We start from the raw sequence: 19,423 nt of genomic DNA on the forward strand, positions 1-19,423 counted from the left end.
GAAAGCCTAAAGAGAACCTTCTGACTTCATTAAAATGGAATCAAAGACAGAATAAAATTTCTCTAGCAATTTAAGGATTTTGAGGTTTTAACTGATTATAAAGACATTTTTGAAATGTGTGGCTTCATTTCCCTCTTTTATTATTGAAATCCTTTCCATTACCATGTGTAGATTTTCTTTGTGTATATAGAAAGACAATTTAAATCAACTTTAATTTTTCATTCTAACAGAGAAAACCAGATTTGCACAGTGGAACGACACTAGAAGAAAAATCTAGTAGAGAATATGACTTTTACTAAGCTATATCTGATACTTAATTATTAATTCTATTGTCATAATGAATTTCTTGACAGATTTAGGTGCAACAAAAGTGGAAGCTTCTCTAATCTATCTCCATGTGCCATTTTACTCAATCACAACATGCTTGCCTGGAGCACAGGTTAGCTGTTTGCTCAAGCTGATCATAGATACTGGATTTATTCTAAACATGACTAATTCTTTTAACCAGATGGATGTACAGATAGCTCTTTTTCATTTTTTTTTCCAGTATTTGTTTCCTGGGTCTCCTGTTTATATTTATTATGGGATTTTATCACCATATGTCCATTTTTTATACCTTTTAATTACTTAGACTTGGTACGCAACATTTTCTTTTTTAATGACTCCACAAAACAGTGAAATAACCAAATTGTTACAATTCATTGTCATTTTCATACTCTCTCTTTTTTCATAATCTATTTAAAGGTAATTCTGGTACCTTATTCAACTAATGCTGAATCCTCTGCGAAATTCCAGAGATATTCTCAGAAAACACAAAAGGTTTCACTGAGCAAAATATTAATGAGACTGAGTTCTCTATCTATCATATTCCTGATCTCAGATATGCAAATCTCATCATCAGATGGCAAAAGTAAGTGATCTTGTTCCCATACAGAAATACCGTAATTTTCCTTTATAATGGAAATCTGTGTGAATGAACATTAGATTTTGCAAATAATTTTGGTGACTGTTCAAATATTTCCCATTTTGAGACTCTATTTTTGACTCAGGTATTTAAATTTATTTATGTGAATAATGTCACAGCAACTTTTTTTTTTTAAATTTAAAAATACTGCGTGTAGAATGTCTCACTAAGGATGTCTATACACAATAATACTGGCTCTAGTCTGTGCTCTGAGTAAGAGTTACAAATAATTTCTCAGTTAATCTACAATAGAAAGAAAATATTTTTAACATATGTAACCACTTTCTTCAGGAAAAAAATGCAGCTTTTATTGTAATTGTAGCTAAGTAGCCTGAACTGAACCTAGATGTATCCAAGATATCTTCCTGGATGTTGCAAGTCTTTACTGCAGGGAGACCTCTCTGTCTCTGAGATTTTAGTTGAGTGCCTCCTTCCATGAACAGAAAATTGCTACTCATCAATTCTCTCATCACCTCCAAGCTGCCAGTATGAACATCAGATACATCTACATTATTTTTCTTGGTTCAGGCAATTTTCTTTGTGCTGTTTTGGATAAAATTGAAACTGCCTCCCCTTTGGAGTGGAAAGCTCTTAAACCTTTCCCTTAATTTTTTGCTATAAAAGTAGTACCCACCAAAAAGTCAAAATGTATTGCACTCATGTAAAAGCTGTTAAATATTAAACACAGCTTCAATAAAGTCTTCAGATTTCAAAAAGACTTTATCTGAACAGCTTCCTAGAGGAAAAAAACACTTGTACGCACAAAAAACTAATTAATATTGGCAATGGAGTCACAAAGAGGAAACAAAATTTCTCTCTAATAGTAAAAAAAATCATACTTTTCTACTCATTAAATTAAAAGCTGTCATCTTGCCATGCAGTACAGTCCTGTGGTCCAAATACCAAATTCTGAAACCAAATACAAACAGTCTGTGGGACACAATCTGGACAGCTTGTTCTCAGATAGCCTGTAATGTGATGTGCCTTTCAGCTGAGTGGTGGACTCAGGTTGTCTGTCCCTCCAGAGGCTTGGGAGATGGTCACCAGCTCCAGGGCAAGAAAAAAAGTGTCTCTGTGTGACAGAGACATGGCAAAAAGGGAGGAACTGTAGCCCACAGAGGTAGTAGTGGGATGAGTCGAGAGACCTGGGTCACCCATAGCCCAAGCCCTGCTGTAGCAGACAGAAACGCTTTAGGGATGGGAATGAGTTGGCTGTAACTCAGACCATACTGGGATCACAGCAGCCAAGCAGAGAAGCAAGAATTGTGAGTATATGATAGATGGAACAGATTTGCTTATACACAATTTTATTTCTGTTCTGTTCGGTCTGATTTATTCTTAGTATTCTTTCTTTAAAAGGCTGCATATTTTAGTTTATATTTTAATAAATTCTGGCTTTGAGTTGAAAGAGTTTTTTGGTCTTTTGGTCCCCACCATAAGGCAAGGATCTTAGAGACATGCATCTCACTCCACTGCACACACATCCTTTGCTTAACAATGTGCAGCATTTGAATTTATCATAATTGACTGCAAATTCGTAGTTACGTCCTATGAAAATGCCAGAGTTTCAAAATTTGTGCTGTTAGGCAGAAGAAACATTGACACTTTTTTTACACAGCTTCCCATTCTTTTTGTATTGTCATTCTAAGCTAAACAACACTTCTTGACATTTTCATGTACTGGGTTCACTGTGAGTTTAAGTGAAGCCTTTAGTTTCATCTTCCTCTAATTTACTCTGGATTTTGAGCTGCTGCATTGACTCCTGAAGAGCTGGTCTTTGTGCCCCACTCACTTTAACTCAACTGTAATAGTAAGTTTTTAAAGTGAAACTTAACTGTCTTGGTGTTGTGTAATGCAGCCCCACAGTAATTATTTAATCATCCAGTGGTAAGCTGAAATATTTCAACATCTGCTTTCGGGTTTGAGTTTGTAATTTCATTGTGGTTTAGTTTTGAAAAACTCCCAATAAAGTCTATGTGTCATTATTGAATTTGTAAAGTATTTTGTTACAAACATGGGGATGTTATTAGGTAACTTATGAAGTCCATGCATTTAAAAATCTACACTATTAGTTTCAGTAGCCTTCTCAAACCAGAGATCTACTTCAATTTCTGTAAAAGCTGTGCTGGTTTTGTACTCTGACCCCCTGCTTCTCTGCTGGAGTTCTCCTACCTTATCTCCTCCTTCACAGCATTTCCTCTCTTCCCCACTAGGTTTGTGTGGTTGTTTCCGCTTACTCCACAAGTACCACAAATATGAATTCTTGAGAACTGGGCAGGGTCATCCAGAAAGGTTCCTTGGTACTGTGGGAAAGCCACAGATAATTGTGAGTCATCACATTTTGTTACTTGTTTATTTATTTGTAGGTTGAGATCCTGATTATGTAGTCTGAATTGATTCAAAGTGAGCTGAAGGTCAAACTTATTTTGGCCAGGCAGTTGAGATGATTTTTAATTCATGTTTCTCCAGTTTTAGGCAGGGTCAAATACTTAAGGGAGAGACGGCTGGGATATTAACAAGTTCCTAACCTAAGGTACATGGGAATATTTCTACTATCCATTCTTTTCCCTTCCCTTCCCTTCCCTTCCCTTCCCTTCCCTTCCCTTCCCTTCCCTTCCCTTCCCTTCCCTTCCCTTCCCTTCCCTTCCCTTCCCTTCCCTTCCCTTCCCTTCCCTTCCCTTCCCTTCCCTTCCCTTCCCTTCCCTTCCCTTCCCTTCCCTTCCCTTCCCTTCCCTTCCCTTCCCTTCCCTTCCCTTCCCTTCCCTTCCCTTCCCTTCCCTTCCCTTCCCTTCCCTTCCCTTCCCTTCCCTTCCCTTCCCTTCCCTTCCCTTCCCTTCCCTTCCCTTCCCTTCCCTTCCCTTCCCTTCCCTTCCCTTTTTTTAAAATGAAAAACATTCAGGAAAGGTAAATGAGAACATTTGATTTCCTCATGCACACACAGAGAATCATAACTGTGTTATAACTTTGTGTGTGTACACAGGCAGACATATCTATATATATCCACCCTAAACCTATTATGAATTATTAGCAGAGGATTTAATAACTGTTCCATGAGTACCATTCTGAAAACAATTAAATAATGCATTTTTACACTGATATTATGTCAAGTAGTCATAGTATTTTTAGCATTTTCTGTTCTAAGTGTCTATAACCTATAATCACTATATAATGGAATTATATTAGTGTATAAAATTTTTTGTATACTATGTTGCCTGCAATAACTGTGCTTAAATCTGAGGAAAGACAAATAATTTTTAAAAATTTGTCTATAATACTTTGTTTCAATGCATTGACAATTTGACTTTAGATTTTCGATGTTATCTTTTGCTTTCACAATACCAAGTCATGATAGACTCCAATTTATTGAATATTAAACTATTTTCTTGGAACCTCTGTTACCAAGGTCTCAGACTGAAAAATTTTCAATATTTCTATGGAGAAGAAATAGTATTTTTCAGAATGTGCCAGTGTGGAAACTATTCTAATGCATAAAGTGCCTTTAAGTGGACAGGCATTTCAATTTAAATAGTATCTATCTGCAATGTGACAGGCTTGAAGTAACTGGATTACTTGTCTGGTAGTCTAATTTGAAACCCCAGAGGTAACCACTGAAATCCACATGAAACAAAGCTTAATTTGACTATGTGACCTTGTGCGTTGATCTAGATTAGTTGTTTGATGGTTTCCAAAACCCTTATCAGTTTAACAGCCACCCTGTAATAAGCTCCCAGTAAACAATTCTTCCTCTTCCATCTACCTATTTTTTTATTTTGAAGAAGGCAAAAATTGGTGACATACAGAATGAAAACTAAAAAACAGTGAAGCAAATATATAACTAGATAGAAAATAGCAAACTGTCACACTACCCAAACCCCTTATTCTATTTTGATTGCAACCCCTAACTGCTGGATACATCTAATTTAAATGCAGAATAAAATTGCAGAGCTATACTATGTCTTTCTAGTTTAGAACTGTTTTCACAGTTTTACGTGAAGATTTGCTTCGTATTTCTTGTTTGAAAGAAATAGATCTTTTCTCTTGCAAACAAGTTTGGTTTCGTTGTTTTTATGTTCTTTGCCTGGTCTAATGGTAAGAATTTTAATGTACTTAATCTCCACTTGATTTATTCATCTGCTTGATTGGTTAAACAGTGATCACACATGTAGATCTTCCTAGGATGTGCTTTCTCTTCTTTTTTTTATGGACTTGGAGTCCTGTGTGCTGAAGACTTATCAGTAGTCATCTTGGTTAGGTCTGTATTAAATTACTGGATTTTGTGTTTCACTTCCCTGTTTGAGTTAGGTGATTACAGACCGGATAACCGGTCCATTATCATGCAAAATAGTGTTTCCAAATAACTTTCTTCATTTCTTATCTATAATTTGCTTTCTCTTGGCTCTTTCTGACTGCTTCAAAATTTTCTTATTCAAATTCCCATAGTCTGACTCTTCTTTCAGCATAAGAACAGGACAACCTGGACAATATAACTAAGTATTTTGAAGTTCCTGGAATTGTAGATCCTGGTTTTCTTTCCCCTAAGCTTGACTTTCCTATACCTCCCCCTGTGTCATTAATTCAGCAAACTTTTCTTTGGACATTTTTCAGAGCCAGCATCCTGTGGGTAATATGGGGTTTTGTGGTTCTTTAATGCCATTTCTCTTATCCTTTTCTTATCCTATTTCTCCACCCTGGAAGACTTCCAGTACAGCTCTGCCTCTAGCAATGCAGTTGTCAAGATGTTTAAAGAGTAGGGAAGTTACTTTTTTAGCTCTTTACACTTTTAAATGAGGTTATCTTTCTTGTACTTTTTTGTAGAATTTTTGAAATACAAGGAAACTTTTCCAGCATCTGGAAATCATTACATAAAGGAGTAAATGCTACAGAAGCCTCTGCACCATGAGTAGGTTGTCTGTATTCCAGTGAAAGTTCTGGGGACACAAAAATGCTAACTGCTGGACATAAATCTCAGTGCTTCAGGAGCTATAATATCAGTTCTTGAACTCTCAGACCTGATAGCAGCAAATAAAGATTTTGGCAGTACTTCTAATATCCAGCTGTGAGAGGGGGCAATACTCAGGAGTACAAAGGAAAATATGTGTATATGGGTGGGACTGGTATGTTTCATGGTATAGAACCATCTTGTCTACTGAGCACCTGGGTATGCCTTACAGAACTGCAGCTGGACAAAATCCCCAGGGAGGACAGGGCAGTGGGGTCTGACCATCTCACCTGACAACCTCAGCAACTGCAACTTAACCCCTGCACGGTAGAAGTCACCCTGAAATGGGCATGAGAAGGGACAGCCTGAAATGCAGCTTTTTTTGCAATATGCAGGTAGCAACTAGGATTTGCATGGAAGGCAAGGAGGAGACTTTATAGAGAGATGTATTTGGGAACTGAGCTTTAGGAACCTCTGGCACCACAGATGGTCCAGAGAACATCTGATGTTCTACCCAGAGAGGGAGCTCTTGGGATTACTGCTGGCTGGTAATAGGCCTAGCACCGTAAAATTTCTTGCTCCATAAGATTTTTTCATTCTTTCAGAGGAAAAAAAGCATCTTTATGGGCCACTGTAAAAATACATCTGATTTAACCAGATTTACCTGTGAACAGAGAAGAGGAGACAGCAAAGACAGCTAATAAGGTGCGTCATATTGACTAACTATACAAACCAAAAGGGAAAGCAGTTTCTTTTAGATCTTCTACATAGTTATTTCACATCTGCAACCCTTGGGACCTGTGCAGAACAGGATTTGCTTTCAGTCCTCATGGTCATGATTGCCCACTGTCTTTCATTTTTTGTATCCTCCTGCATTCTTGGAAATATGCCTAAAATACTGCTGATCAGCCTGGATCTTTTTAAATCAACTGATTCTTTCCTGTACAACAACCAGAAGTATAATGAAAATGCAGTCATTAATACAACAGGTTTGTACTCTACAGGAAAGACAAGATTAAAGCATGGGACTGAGAATCATTGTGGTGTTAACCAACAGTGAAATAAAGATTATATGGATGAAAGCAGAAAGGATTTTGGTCAGTTGTATTGCATTGCAAAAGAGATTTCACTGAAGCAATCTCTGAAATACTGCACAGGCAGGTGAATAGACATCTCTGTATTTCCAGTAAATTCTTACCACTGTGATTATAATTTTCCAGGTGTATGCTGGAGGATATGTGTAAATAATAATGATAAATAATAGTGATAAATCTCAGTTATTACAACATCACCATATGTAGAGGAACAAAAGACGATGGAATGCCAACCATAGATGGGATAGAGGTTTTTGAACCCTGATGAGCTGAGTTGATGATTTAACAGAAATGGGACAACATTCTGGCTTAAAACACAAGGCCAAGAATTAAGGAGTAGTATCTACAGTTTCTGCATCAAATCAAGTTGCCTTTTGGAACAATACAGAATAAAAAAAAGATATCTAGTAGAGATCCTGTGATAGCCTGATGTGATGCAGCCATATGAAAACATCTCATGAATAGAAATGTAATAAACAGTATTCTAGCAAGAGTTTACCTGGAGTATAGTGTATTTACAGCTGCTCACACAAGAGAATTAAGCATGTTTAAAAGCAGAGAAAGGCATCTAAGATGCTTAGAGGGAAGAAAGTTTTCACATGATCAGAGGCTTAGAGTATCTCTTCTAAGAAGACAGGCTGAAAGAGTTGGGGTTGTTCAGCTTGGAAAAAAGAAAGCTCTAGGAAAAGCTTATTCCAGCCTTTCAATATATAGATGGGTGGGTTATTAAGAAAGGAGATACTTTTTACCAGAGTCAGTAGCAATAGGACAAGAGGGAATGAGATTAAACTAGAAGAGGAGAGATTTAGGTTAGATGTTAGGGAAGATGTTCTTTACTGTGAGGGTGGGGAGGCACTGGCACAAGTTACCCAGAGAAATTGTGAATGCACCATCCATGGAAGTGTTCAAGGACAAGTCGGATGTGGCTTAAATCAACCTGATGTTGTGAAAGACGTCTCTGCGCATGGCAGGGGGGGTTTGGACTAGATGACCTTTAAAGCTGCTTTCCAACACAAACCATGCTGTGGATCCATCTTCCAAAAGGAACTTGGCTTTCACAGCCTAACAAAATGTTGCATGCCCATAATATTGCATGTTAATACACCAGAGAAAAGCCTTTTGAACTAATAGCCACTGCTGGCACAAGAACAAATGGATATAAACTGGCTATTTATAAATTTACCCTGAAAAGAAGGTTTCTAAGCCTCAGAGGAACAACATTTTGGTGGAACAGCTTTTCTAGTTGCAGCACAAAATTTGTGGCAGTTAAACAGCACAATCACAACCAGGATTAAATTATATGATTGACCAACTAAGCAGAACTCCTATCCTTTCCTATGGCCTTTATTATTACAGGGAAACATAATACAAGGTTTTGGGAAATAGAGGTATAGCTCCTATATCTTAGATAAGGTTCTGAGTTCAGTATGCACTAAAAATGCATTTGCTGCTGCTGATTTTTTGTGCTTCACCGAAGGCTTAGTTTCTGTGTCTTTTGTTCATTAACACTTGTGAACTTGATTATGCTTTGGTTTTACTACTGTTTAGATACTTAATTACATTTCCATCATCAAATAAGCACTAATTCTTTTAGTTGAATTTTTTTTAAAATATTTTTTCAGTAGATTATATCTTTCCAATATATTGTGAATCTTGTTGTTATAGTATTACATTTCAGCTTGTCATGCTGATGTGTAATATCCATTCCCCTCTCCTGTTAGGGTTTTATTGGTTGCTATAGTTACTGACCATTGCTCTGTTCATGTCATTTATATAGGCTAAATTCTTAGTGACCCTAAATCTATTATCATACACACCTTGTTGTTTCTATATTGTGAGATGTCAAGGCACCCAACATGTTATGAGGAGGACTCCCAAAGAAATTAGTAGAGCTTGTTTGCATGACAGTCTGGATTTGCAGGGCTGAATTCCTCCATACATTGCCATATTTTTTACATTCACCTTAAGAGCAAATCAGCCAGGTCTTGTACATGCTGTAACACAGTCTATCTTGATATTTATTATTTTATCTATTAAAACATTTGGCTGTCTCCACACACAGTTGGGGGACCAATTAAAAGTCCAGAAAAACTATACAAAGTTTCTCATGTAATTAGACGTTTCAGGGCATGCTATTAAGGGCCATCTGTTCTCCTGGATGACTGAGTATGACTGAGAAATGAGATGTTTCCTTCTGCGCTTGAGGTTCCGTCTGTCTTGATTCTATATTTGATTAACTCTGTATGGGGGTGGGGACTGAATTTATTTATAATGGTCTTAATCTGTATAGCAGGTTAAGTATGATTAGGGTAGAATACTGAACTGTTTAGCACTTGAGATACCCTTTATTGTTTCAGAGCAAGTAACTGCCTTGAATATTTTTCTAGGAGAATCCCCACTGCTTTTCTGTTGTTTACTTTTCCCCACTGCCTGTTTTTTTCCTTTGTTATCAGTGATCCAATATTGCCATAGAATAAATGGTTACAACTAGAGAAAAATCACTGCCATTTTATGCATTTTGAGTTTGGCTAGTAAAGCCAAGCAGATCTGAGCAGTGCAGCAAAACATATGCTGTAAACTTATGAGAACTGGCTTGCTTTCCCCTTGGTAACATCTGTGCAGGCTCACCAAAGGTAACGTAGAACATGCCAGACTGCCGCAAAACGTGGAGATACCCAAATTAACTTTTAATTTAGGTATTTCTGCTGTTCTGCCAGCTGTGATGTGCCAATACCCTTAAGAGCAGATTTCAGTTGCTTTTTATCAGTGCAGCTGGCTGCCTACACTTTTCCCTCTAAGTGCCTCTAAATCCTAACAGAGCAATGACACGCAGCAATACTTTTGTTTAACATTTCTAACAACAACTGATGGCTTTAGCTAGAGTTTTGCATTATCACACACACATTTAAAACTTAAATCTGGCTCTAAATAATACTTCAGCTTCTTCATATAAATTTTTGCAAATAAGATCAAAGGTCTTTTATGCTCTGCATATAGCAAAGTATTTACAAATCTGTGCCAAGCCAGGACATCTGGTTATTGTGTTTTGGTTATAGCAATGTGGGTTTTTCTATCTACTGTGCTTTGGTTGACATTTCACCCACTTTATGTACAGCAACAAGTACAGTTAATATTGATATTCAAACAACACATTCACTTATTCACTTAAAAGCAATATTGTTTGGAAAATTAAACAAAAAATAAGAGTTTATGACACCCTGTTGCAGACTTAGCACTGCTAATGTCACCTCCCTAGCATCATCCTTAGGCATGTAAACCCTGGCACTTCCCCCAGCTTCTGGCTGATTTTAGGAATGGTTGTCATAAATAGTTTAAATCTAGTATTTGGTGATAATTGTAGGCACTTAGAATAGAAACATATCACCAAAATTTAGATACAGTTAGCTATCAAGGAGTGAATTAGTTATCTTTCACTCCCTTTAGTGTCAGCAAATAATACCAAGGAATTTCCAATTTGAAGTAATTTTTCCTGACTTATAGAAGATATGTAATTAGGTACCTCTCTTGGAGTGAGGTATATCACCTAGGAGCCCACATTCCTCATCCCTATGAAGATCTCAATCTTAACTTCTCTCTTAATTCCTTGAAGTTAACTTCACCACTCCCATATGTTTCCTTGGCCTGCAATGTGGTGAACTCAGTATTTTTCAGCAATTAGTATCTGACTCTAGAGACTATTTCTTTTTCTCTCTTGAGGAGAAAGTGCATGGATCATTCCAATAAGAAAATATAAGTGCGGCTATCATGACCATGTAGCTACAGCTGTTAATGATGCACACCTCAGTGAATGTGATTCATACAGTCATCTGGAATTTATTATCTACTATGAAGGAGATGGGGACTTTTTTGTGTAATCAGAAAGAGAACATAAATTCCTTTTTAAATAATTTTCCTGAAATGAAAAGCCTAATTTCTCTTATTATTCAAAGTGAGTAAAGTTGCTTAAAGAACACCACAAAACTATTAAAACTTTGACAGATGTTCTGGTGAAACGTGAAACTGTTTTTTTTTTTTTTGTTACTTTCAGGAATAACATTATTTCATTATTGTGATAATTCTGCAATCAGAAAACTGGAAAAATTAACTCTGATGGATTTTCTTTTTTCCTGAAATGTTTCTTTCATAAGAGAACTACATAAGAGATCTGGAAGCATCAAGAGTTGGCAAGTAATTAAATCATTCAGAAAGTGGAATTTTAATCCTTATATGAGCTCTACTTAAAGTGTCATCTCACAAATGTGTTTTCCTCTTGGGAATGGTCATGTTGGCTGTCTGCTCCCTTGACAATAATAATGTACATCTGTTCTCACATTTTTCATAAAATGGAGGATAGTATAAATCACTGCAGATTATATAATTACTGCATAGAAAAATATTGGGTTTATAGATGTTTTTACATCATTTTCTATATATTTTAATATGTGTCTCGTTCATGTGCTACAGTAGTGGCTTTGCTTGCTCACAATTCAATAACAACCAGAAATCCTTAACATGTTCCTTATAGTTTTTTCTCCATTTTCATCATAAAAATACACATTATGCTAGAGAGAACTAAAAAAAAGATATGCACTTGAAAATCAAGATATGAAAAGTATATATATATATGTAATTTTCCTGCTACACTATGAACAGGATGGAAAAATGTGAGTCTTCTGGCCATTTTGGCTTTTCTGGGCCCCGGTAAAAGTATAGGTTTTTCAGGCTCCTCCTGTCTCAGCAAGAAACATGGTACATGTTTTCTTTTAATTGAGACAGTAAAGTCTGCTATTCAATGGTGTAATTTTCCATTACAATACTTCACCTGTAGACAGAGCAGATCCTTTTTCTCTCGAGATCTAAATTAATTACAGGTTTTTATCCTGTGTAAAAAATTCCTTTGTGATAATCTGTTGTTTTGCATGCTATAGAAGAGGTCACAGGAGATCACTACAGCCCGATCTGGCTGCAAGAACCTGTGAAAAGTTCAGAGCTGTTACCAGTGACAATCCTGCTCATGGGGGAATTGCAGGTGAAGTCATTTGTCCCCCAGTGACCTTTGAAGCTTGTCTCCCATCTGCCTCAGCCTGTGGAGCCCCAAAGAGCCTGTGTGACTTGTGCCTGGTGCATTTCTCCATGAGGATGAAGTCCCAGTGGCACAAAAAGGGGTGCTCCAGCTTTAAGGAGCAGTTGTCCAAAAGATACTTGGGGAGCTTTTGGGGGGTTTAAAGCTTGTTTTTGTTGAGGCGCAAATGAGAATGGATATGTGAAAGCTCTCCTGTTAGGCAGACTAATATAGACGCAGTGTTCAAGCTGTATTTTAATTAAGGGTATCAAAAATAGTGTCATACAGACTGAATGCTAGGGATGAGTTAACAGGCAGAAAGTACGACAAGTGAGAGCTTAGCAAACTAATATAGGTTTGGAAAACAAGATTTGATGACCTTTTAATCACTGACTATCTCAGTATGTAGAGGAAGATCATTTATTTTCCCAATGCTTCAGATTTCTTCTGTACTGTGGGGATAATAAAACTACTTGAAATAAGCCTTTTAGGGAGAAATGTTAAATATTGGCAATTGCTTACAGCTTTGATCAAAGAATCACACTGGCTATTTACTTTGGGCAAGTAAATCCTATGTGTAGATACAGAATTTCAAAGTATAATAGGTCATGAAATAATGATATGGTAAAGCATTCCTCTCAGAGTTGTGAACTAAAAAAGCCAACTGGACATGAAAGGGCCTTTGACAATCTTGAGAGGAAAAACAAGTTAGCACCTTTAAATCTGAAATTACAGATAAATGCATTTTCCTTCCTTAAGCCCCCTGTAGTTCCAATTAGGGATTCTACTTCTCACTTCCCTCCCAAAGTGTGGCACAATGCTGCTATGCATTATTGAACATGCTGCTGTGCCTTACTTGACCCCACAGGTGAGTGCTTCTTAGCACTGGATGAAACGAGTCAGATTCCTTAAGTACTTCACTGAGAGATTGTGACTAGCTTAATTAAAGAATGCTCAAGAAGTGTTGTGAGATACTTGGATTACATGCATTATGTAAGGCCAAATTAATTATGAGCATTAATACAACCTTGATCTAAAGAGTAATTTGATAAGGGATGAAATAATGACAACATCCCTTTGAGTCCCATACAGCACGCTGTGTTTTTCCATATAAAATATCTCCCACATAATTTAAAATGCTTTTGTGGAACAGAGCAAGGCAGTGCCACTCAGAAGGGCCAAGAAAATGCACTGCCAGATGTGAGTCATTGCTGAACTCCAGCACTTGTTTCTTTGTTCACCTTTCAAGCACAAGACAACCTGCTCCCTACTGCAGAGTTGCCTGCAGGTGCCCTGATAGCACATGCAGTGAGGAGCTTGCCAGACAAGGTGTGGGGGTTGTTTGATTTTCTTCTGAAGTTTGAGGAATTATCTTCATTTCCTGTGAACACCTGGGGTGATGTGGCACAACCATCCTTGTCCTTGGGTGAAATCTTGGCATTTCTGAAGTCAGAGAAATCAAAGAAATCTTCCCTTTTGTCTTTCAGTGGAACCAGGATTTCCACCACATACATGTTTCAGTGCCATGTTCTTTCAGGTAAGGAAACAGTGAAGTGCTGGAAATGACATGAACTTCTGTAGCCATGTGGTCAATTTCCCAACAAAAGTGAAGAATCAAACTGAATGTAACTGTTCAATCACCAAATCAGTCTTGGAAGTTGGATGGCCAGAATGGGCTTCCACTGCAGCTTTTTGCATGGTAAGCTTCATACATTTTGTGGATACCTAGAAAGTTTGGTAGCAGGTTTACTTTAATGAAATCTGAACACAAGGAGATAAGATTTCTAAAGTCTAAACTTTGTATATTTCTAGGCTAGATTACTTTGATTAAATACACATCCATAGTGTATTTAAGACTTCTATTCTAGGATGAATTGAGTTACCCCCTAGATCTGCATTGACTCTTAGGACTAACTGAGTACAATTAGTCACATGAATTTCATACTTTTATACTTATTCTTTGTAAGTACTCTAGGGTTTTAATGAAACAGGGCTGGAATACTAAATTACTTAGTGTTACTGAGCTAGTTACCACAGAAACATGAGCAGAGAATTGTATTTTAACTTTACAAGCAGAGTATTTCTGTAAAATTTTCCCTTTGGTTACTACCAAATGAAATATCTCAGTTGAATAACCATTTTATTTTCAGGTATTGAACAAATATCTCTAACAAATACTCTTCACACAAGCTCCACTCATAAGACCAGAATTCCACATGCAAATTTCTTTTGAAGGTAAAACCTGGGGTGACTGTCTAAAGCCAAGCATATAAATGGCATTCTGAACATTTAGTTCTAGTCCATTTATTTTTGTTTACTTCTGTGCTTCATTATAATGAGATACACGTTTTTGTGTATCGAGGACTATAATTACTTGTGTCCATAGAGCAGCTCAGCAGAGAGTATAATTATTGCTCACATGTCAGCTCAAGGCAAGAACTAGACTCAAAAGTCTGACACGGTCATTACTCCTACATTTTAATTTGTTCATCTCCTGGTAGCACCTAACAGATCACCTATGCCTGTCCTAATTTTTCAATACAAAGAGATTAAACTTCTGCCTCTGTGTCCTTTTTTGTGAGGGAGATAGTCATACCTGAGAATGAAGCTGGTTCTTCATTCATGTCAGAAAGGCACAGAGCTGGTTCTGGGACAGGACCACAGGGCAGCACAGGGCAGCACAGGGCAGCACAGGACAGCTGGCCACGTGTGCAGCACTGCCAACACCACAGACACGTCTGAGGCTGCAGAGATGTGACAGATGGTCCTGGGTGTACAGAGGTGGAGGGTATTCTCTTTCTTTGGAAAAATCAAGCAAGGTCTTGGGGCAAGCTAAGCATTTGCCACAGCTGAAGAGATTTTTTTTTCAGTCTGGAAGTGACATAGCCATTGCTCATGAGCTATGTGTAGATCAAAAACTGATTTAATGTGGCTGCCAAAGCCCCTTCAAGGGGCTACAGCAGGGATGACCAGAGAGCCTGCACTGTATATGCTCTCTGTAGATACCCCTCATGCCCATCTACCTCCAAGTGCAACTTGCTCCGGAATTCAAAAGCATTTCCAGCACAGGAAGACACTGGACTGTCCCTTACTCAGCTGAAGAATATGAGCAGACGAGGGCTGCTGCCCAGCACAGGTACCCATCCACTGCTGTTACATTGGCCTGTGCACTGCTGACACTTCTGGTTTCTTCTGTTTTCTGTCTGGGGTACCATTAAATTTCCTAGAACTCTCACAGTTCAGTACAACAAAAACCTTCAGTCTTTAACAGAGTGTATTGGGTTTGTGGTTTGTGCTATTATGTTGCGCAAAACCAAACAAGTTATAAAGCCACAAAGAAATTCAAACATCCCTCCTTCACCTATTACCAGTGAATCCTGGGCCTCTAAATAATTAAAAAATATCTTGTACTTAGGCTTTTTTGGCTGGCTTTCTCTGAGTTTGTGTGAAGACTTTCCTCCACAGCAGGAAGCGCTGATTATCTCAATACTATATTGCATGCCATATCTGCATACTTCCCATTCTTTTGGGAACTACAGACAGAGCTACAATGCTACAGTTGGCCAGTATTTCTCTTTAAAGCCCTGGTAAGGTACATGAACCTACAAAGAGATGACTACCCTGCTCTCCACCTTATGACTGAATGCATAAAGGAACCACTTTTTCCCTATATTAATACAACTAATTGCAAAACAATAATATTTTTTCAGAAAATTGTCTCCATTGCAGCAACGTTGGAAGTGGTCGGGTGAGAGTGAGTCAGTTGCAAAAATGAAAAATTCTGTTTTAATATCTTTTAGTAATAAATGTTCACAAACAAGAACAAATTAAGTTTGTTCTCTATATTTTAAATTAATTTTTACTCTTCAGTTTATATGACTCATGTCTCACTATATGATTTTAAGTGGTTTCACAAAATTGCTTCAAAAGAAATGATTCTGTAGAGTTTGCATATACTTGATATATATCTTTGAAATTATTTGTTCTTGTGCATGTTTTTAGTTACAGAATAAAGACTGCTTAAAGTTTTATTGAGAAAATTCAATTCCCTTATAACTAAATGAAAAGCACATAATTAAAACAAGATTTAAAGGCAAGAAAAAATCCTTTTATGAGAGCACAACTCTTGAATAATTACTTTGGCTCTGGCAGTGAATACTTTGTTATTTAATGAAATCTTAGTATGCAATACTTTATCCCAATTCACGAATTTTCAGAGAGAAAATGAACTTTGGTCGTAATGTGTATTCTGGGAGTGAGAGGCACATGGCAAATATTATAGCAGTTCACTTTGAATGTTATTTGCTCAGGTATCTTTGCTCAGGTAGTATCTGGGGTGTCAATAACAGCAATTTCAGGTTCTCTGTCAGGCCGTGCAGGAAAAAATGCGTCATTGTCCTTTGCTTCCTCACCCACTGGCTGTGGATCTCTCATGCTGGTACACAATCCGCGCCCCCAGCACCCCTCGCTGTGACTCAGCTGCAGCTCTTCACCCTGTGGTGTTCACCCAAGCCCTTCTGTGCCCGTTCCATGCGATGCTTGGAGGCACCCCCACACTGCTGGCCGCGCCTGAATCCAGAGTGCAGCACAGTGTCTGCACTGGGGCTGCAATTCCTCTCACCCAACCTCTGCTTTCCAAATGTTAGAAATATAGATATTACTCTAGTCGCTTTCCAGCTAATGGAAGGAGACAGGAACAGCTGGCCAAGATTTCTCTGGGTGGACCTCACTGCTCTCCAAAGGTGTCTGTCCTGCACCTACAGGGACATCAGCTGGCTAACGCTAACTGCATGTGGCATTGCCAGGTCTCAAGAGTTTGCAGAGACAGAGCTTGACCTTAATGTGCACCAAAATGATTTTAGCATTAACAGAACCATTTTTGGCAAGCATGTTGCTCTACATAAGAAAAGGTCTGCACATGGTCCTCCCAGTACTTGGGTCTGATACTCCAAATGTTGCAGATTATAAGATGCAAGAGCAATACAAACAAAAAGTTTTCTCAGTGATGAAGAAACATCATTAGTGAAATACTTTTCTAAACCATTTAAAACCATCTTGCCAATAAGTCAGGTGCAAGCTAAGTTAACTCAAAAGGACTACAAATACTGATTTTTGAAAATTAATGAACTAAATAATACTAACATTACCCGAGCAAAATTCAAGTTGGAACCAAGAAAAGTACAAGCAAATTATATATAATTCTCAAAGAAAATTGCTGGAAGTATATTTATGTCTCTAAGTACAAAGAGGAAATTGAAAATCACATTATTTATATCTCAGCTCTTTTAAAGTAATATTACATATATAATTCCAATGAGTATAAGTTCAATTAAAAGCTATATAGCATAGAAGAACTGTGCTTTCATTATGTGAAGTGTTTCCTAATACGTAAGTGAACCACTGAGCAAATTCTTCTTATTCATAACCTGCACAGAGGAAGACAGGGATAATCAGTGGGACAAAAAAATGTATCAGTGTCCAATATGAAGTTCTTGTTTAGTGCCAAATTAAACTTTCTCAGCTTTTGTCTGTCACTATTCTTTAATTTTTTAATGTTAAAGATATATTTGAATAGAAAGCCCTTTGTAAATATGAAGTAATCTAAAATTTGATTAAATACATTTGTCAGGATGTGATTTTAAAGACCTTGCAGTTTCTTGAACAGATTTTAAGCTCTTTTTGGAGAAAAAAAGTTACTTGCTTTCTTTCTAGCACTACCAGTTACTTTTTTACAAATACACTTTCTGTACCTTATTTTTTCATGATGGAGTTGTTTTGACTGATGTCACAGTTTTAAAAGTCAGTGAAAAATCTGTTTCACTGAAGTGGAAGCCCTGATCAGGCATTGCTTTTTCTTCTTAAACCTGAAACAAGTATAAAAGCATGTCTCTTAGAACATTTAAATCAACCTTTTTTTCCTGCTCATGAGCAAAGAATTCAGAAGTGAAGGAATAAGACAAAGGCTTTCTCTGTGACACAAGACAAAGCAGGGGAAAAAAAAAAAAAAAACAACAAGACAAAACAATAAAAAAGCCCCATAATTTCTCCTTAAAATCCTTAGGAAATCAACTCTCCCTCTCACTTCGTGTTTTGTGGATGGAGAGATTTGACCTGATTGATGACAGAGTGGGGTTAGCATAGGGACCATTTACTGAAGTGAGGAAAAGTAGCTCTTCAGTCAAATACTTCCATATCTTTTGCTTTTTCCAGTGGCTCCTTTGTACTCTTTTCTGAAACAACATGACTATGTTGATCACCACTGCAAGAAGATTATTACTGTAAAAATTTTCAACTGACAAAGATTTCAGAGTGTGTATTATCAATTTGTATGAGTCAGATCTTTGTTGGCAAAATCTCAATGGAATTGGAAAATACAGTTTTCCATCTTGGCAGACTTGTACCAGACATGTACAACTCTACACAAAATGCCAGCTCCATGCATCGGCGTAAAGGTTTTCAACCTGTTGTAAAACAAACAAACAAACAAACACAAAACACAAACAAAAATTTTGTTCCTCTCAGCAGATGCAAAACAACTGTCTGAATGTGAATAAACACACACACACACACACACACACACACACACACACACACACGTGCTCTGTCTAACACATAGATGCAACGTCAGTCAGGCTTCTAATATCTACACCCAAAATTGCAAAGCGGAACTGTTTGACACAAGACCATACAAATGCCCACACTGAACTGAAAAGGTGGAGATATATTTTTTAAACTGTTTCTCTTACTGTCATCACCGATATAACTGACAGAGCTATCCTATCTCTCATCAATTAATTTTTTTATTACTGTAGGTGAAAGCTAGATTTCAACAAAAGCCTTGGAGGCATGAAGTTTCATATAATACTTCAGTAAACAACCAGTTTTATCAGTTTAAATTTCCTTCACTTGTGAGGAAAGTATAAAAGAATCTGGACATTTTATTTGAGATGTTTACAAGAATTTACAGATCAATGGTAAAAATAAAGTTATAATAGTATTGCTGATTGATACAAGAAAATTAGAATTAGTGAAGAAATTTAAATTAACATGTCCAAAACGTCAACATTTTTAGAAGACTGGATTTCTTCTAAAAGACTTTTTTTTAATCTCAATTTTGCAGTGCTCAATAAAACTGAAAATCTATTAAGCTAAGTGAATAAACTATCAGAAGCTATTCACTTTTTCATGAGTCAGCATTTCCAGTTGTAACAACAGCCCTGTTGTCAGATTAGGAAAACTTGTTGATCTAGATAGGATCTTAGAGGAGAAATTTCAATGTCAAAATAACAAATGGTTTCCATGTAGCTTTAAATTTTTATTTTGCTCCTTTAAACTACATAAGGAAATGAAATTTTATTCTCTCA

The 19,423-nt window shown here is 37.1% G+C and overlaps 1 protein-coding gene across 10 annotated transcripts in view; it reads left to right on the plus strand.

Moving 5' to 3' along the window:
• Positions 1 to 19,423, plus strand: part of MEI4 (meiotic double-stranded break formation protein 4) — a 129,295-nt gene that overhangs the window by 22,959 nt on the left and 86,913 nt on the right. For 2 of the 10 annotated variants that reach the window (XM_064412492.1, XM_064412481.1), the window contains exon 2: positions 13,547 to 13,596. In XM_064412492.1, the coding sequence (XP_064268562.1) occupies positions 13,547 to 13,596 (50 nt within the window). Of the gene's footprint in view, positions 1 to 6,508; positions 6,609 to 11,045; positions 11,186 to 13,546; positions 13,759 to 14,260; positions 14,295 to 19,423 lie in introns of those variants that run through there. The other 8 variants (XM_064412485.1, XM_064412489.1, XM_064412484.1 and 5 more) reach the window with 8 other exon arrangements.

Source organism: Passer domesticus, chromosome 3, assembly GCF_036417665.1.
Source record: "Passer domesticus isolate bPasDom1 chromosome 3, bPasDom1.hap1, whole genome shotgun sequence".
Lineage (NCBI taxonomy): Eukaryota > Metazoa > Chordata > Aves > Passeriformes > Passeridae > Passer > Passer domesticus.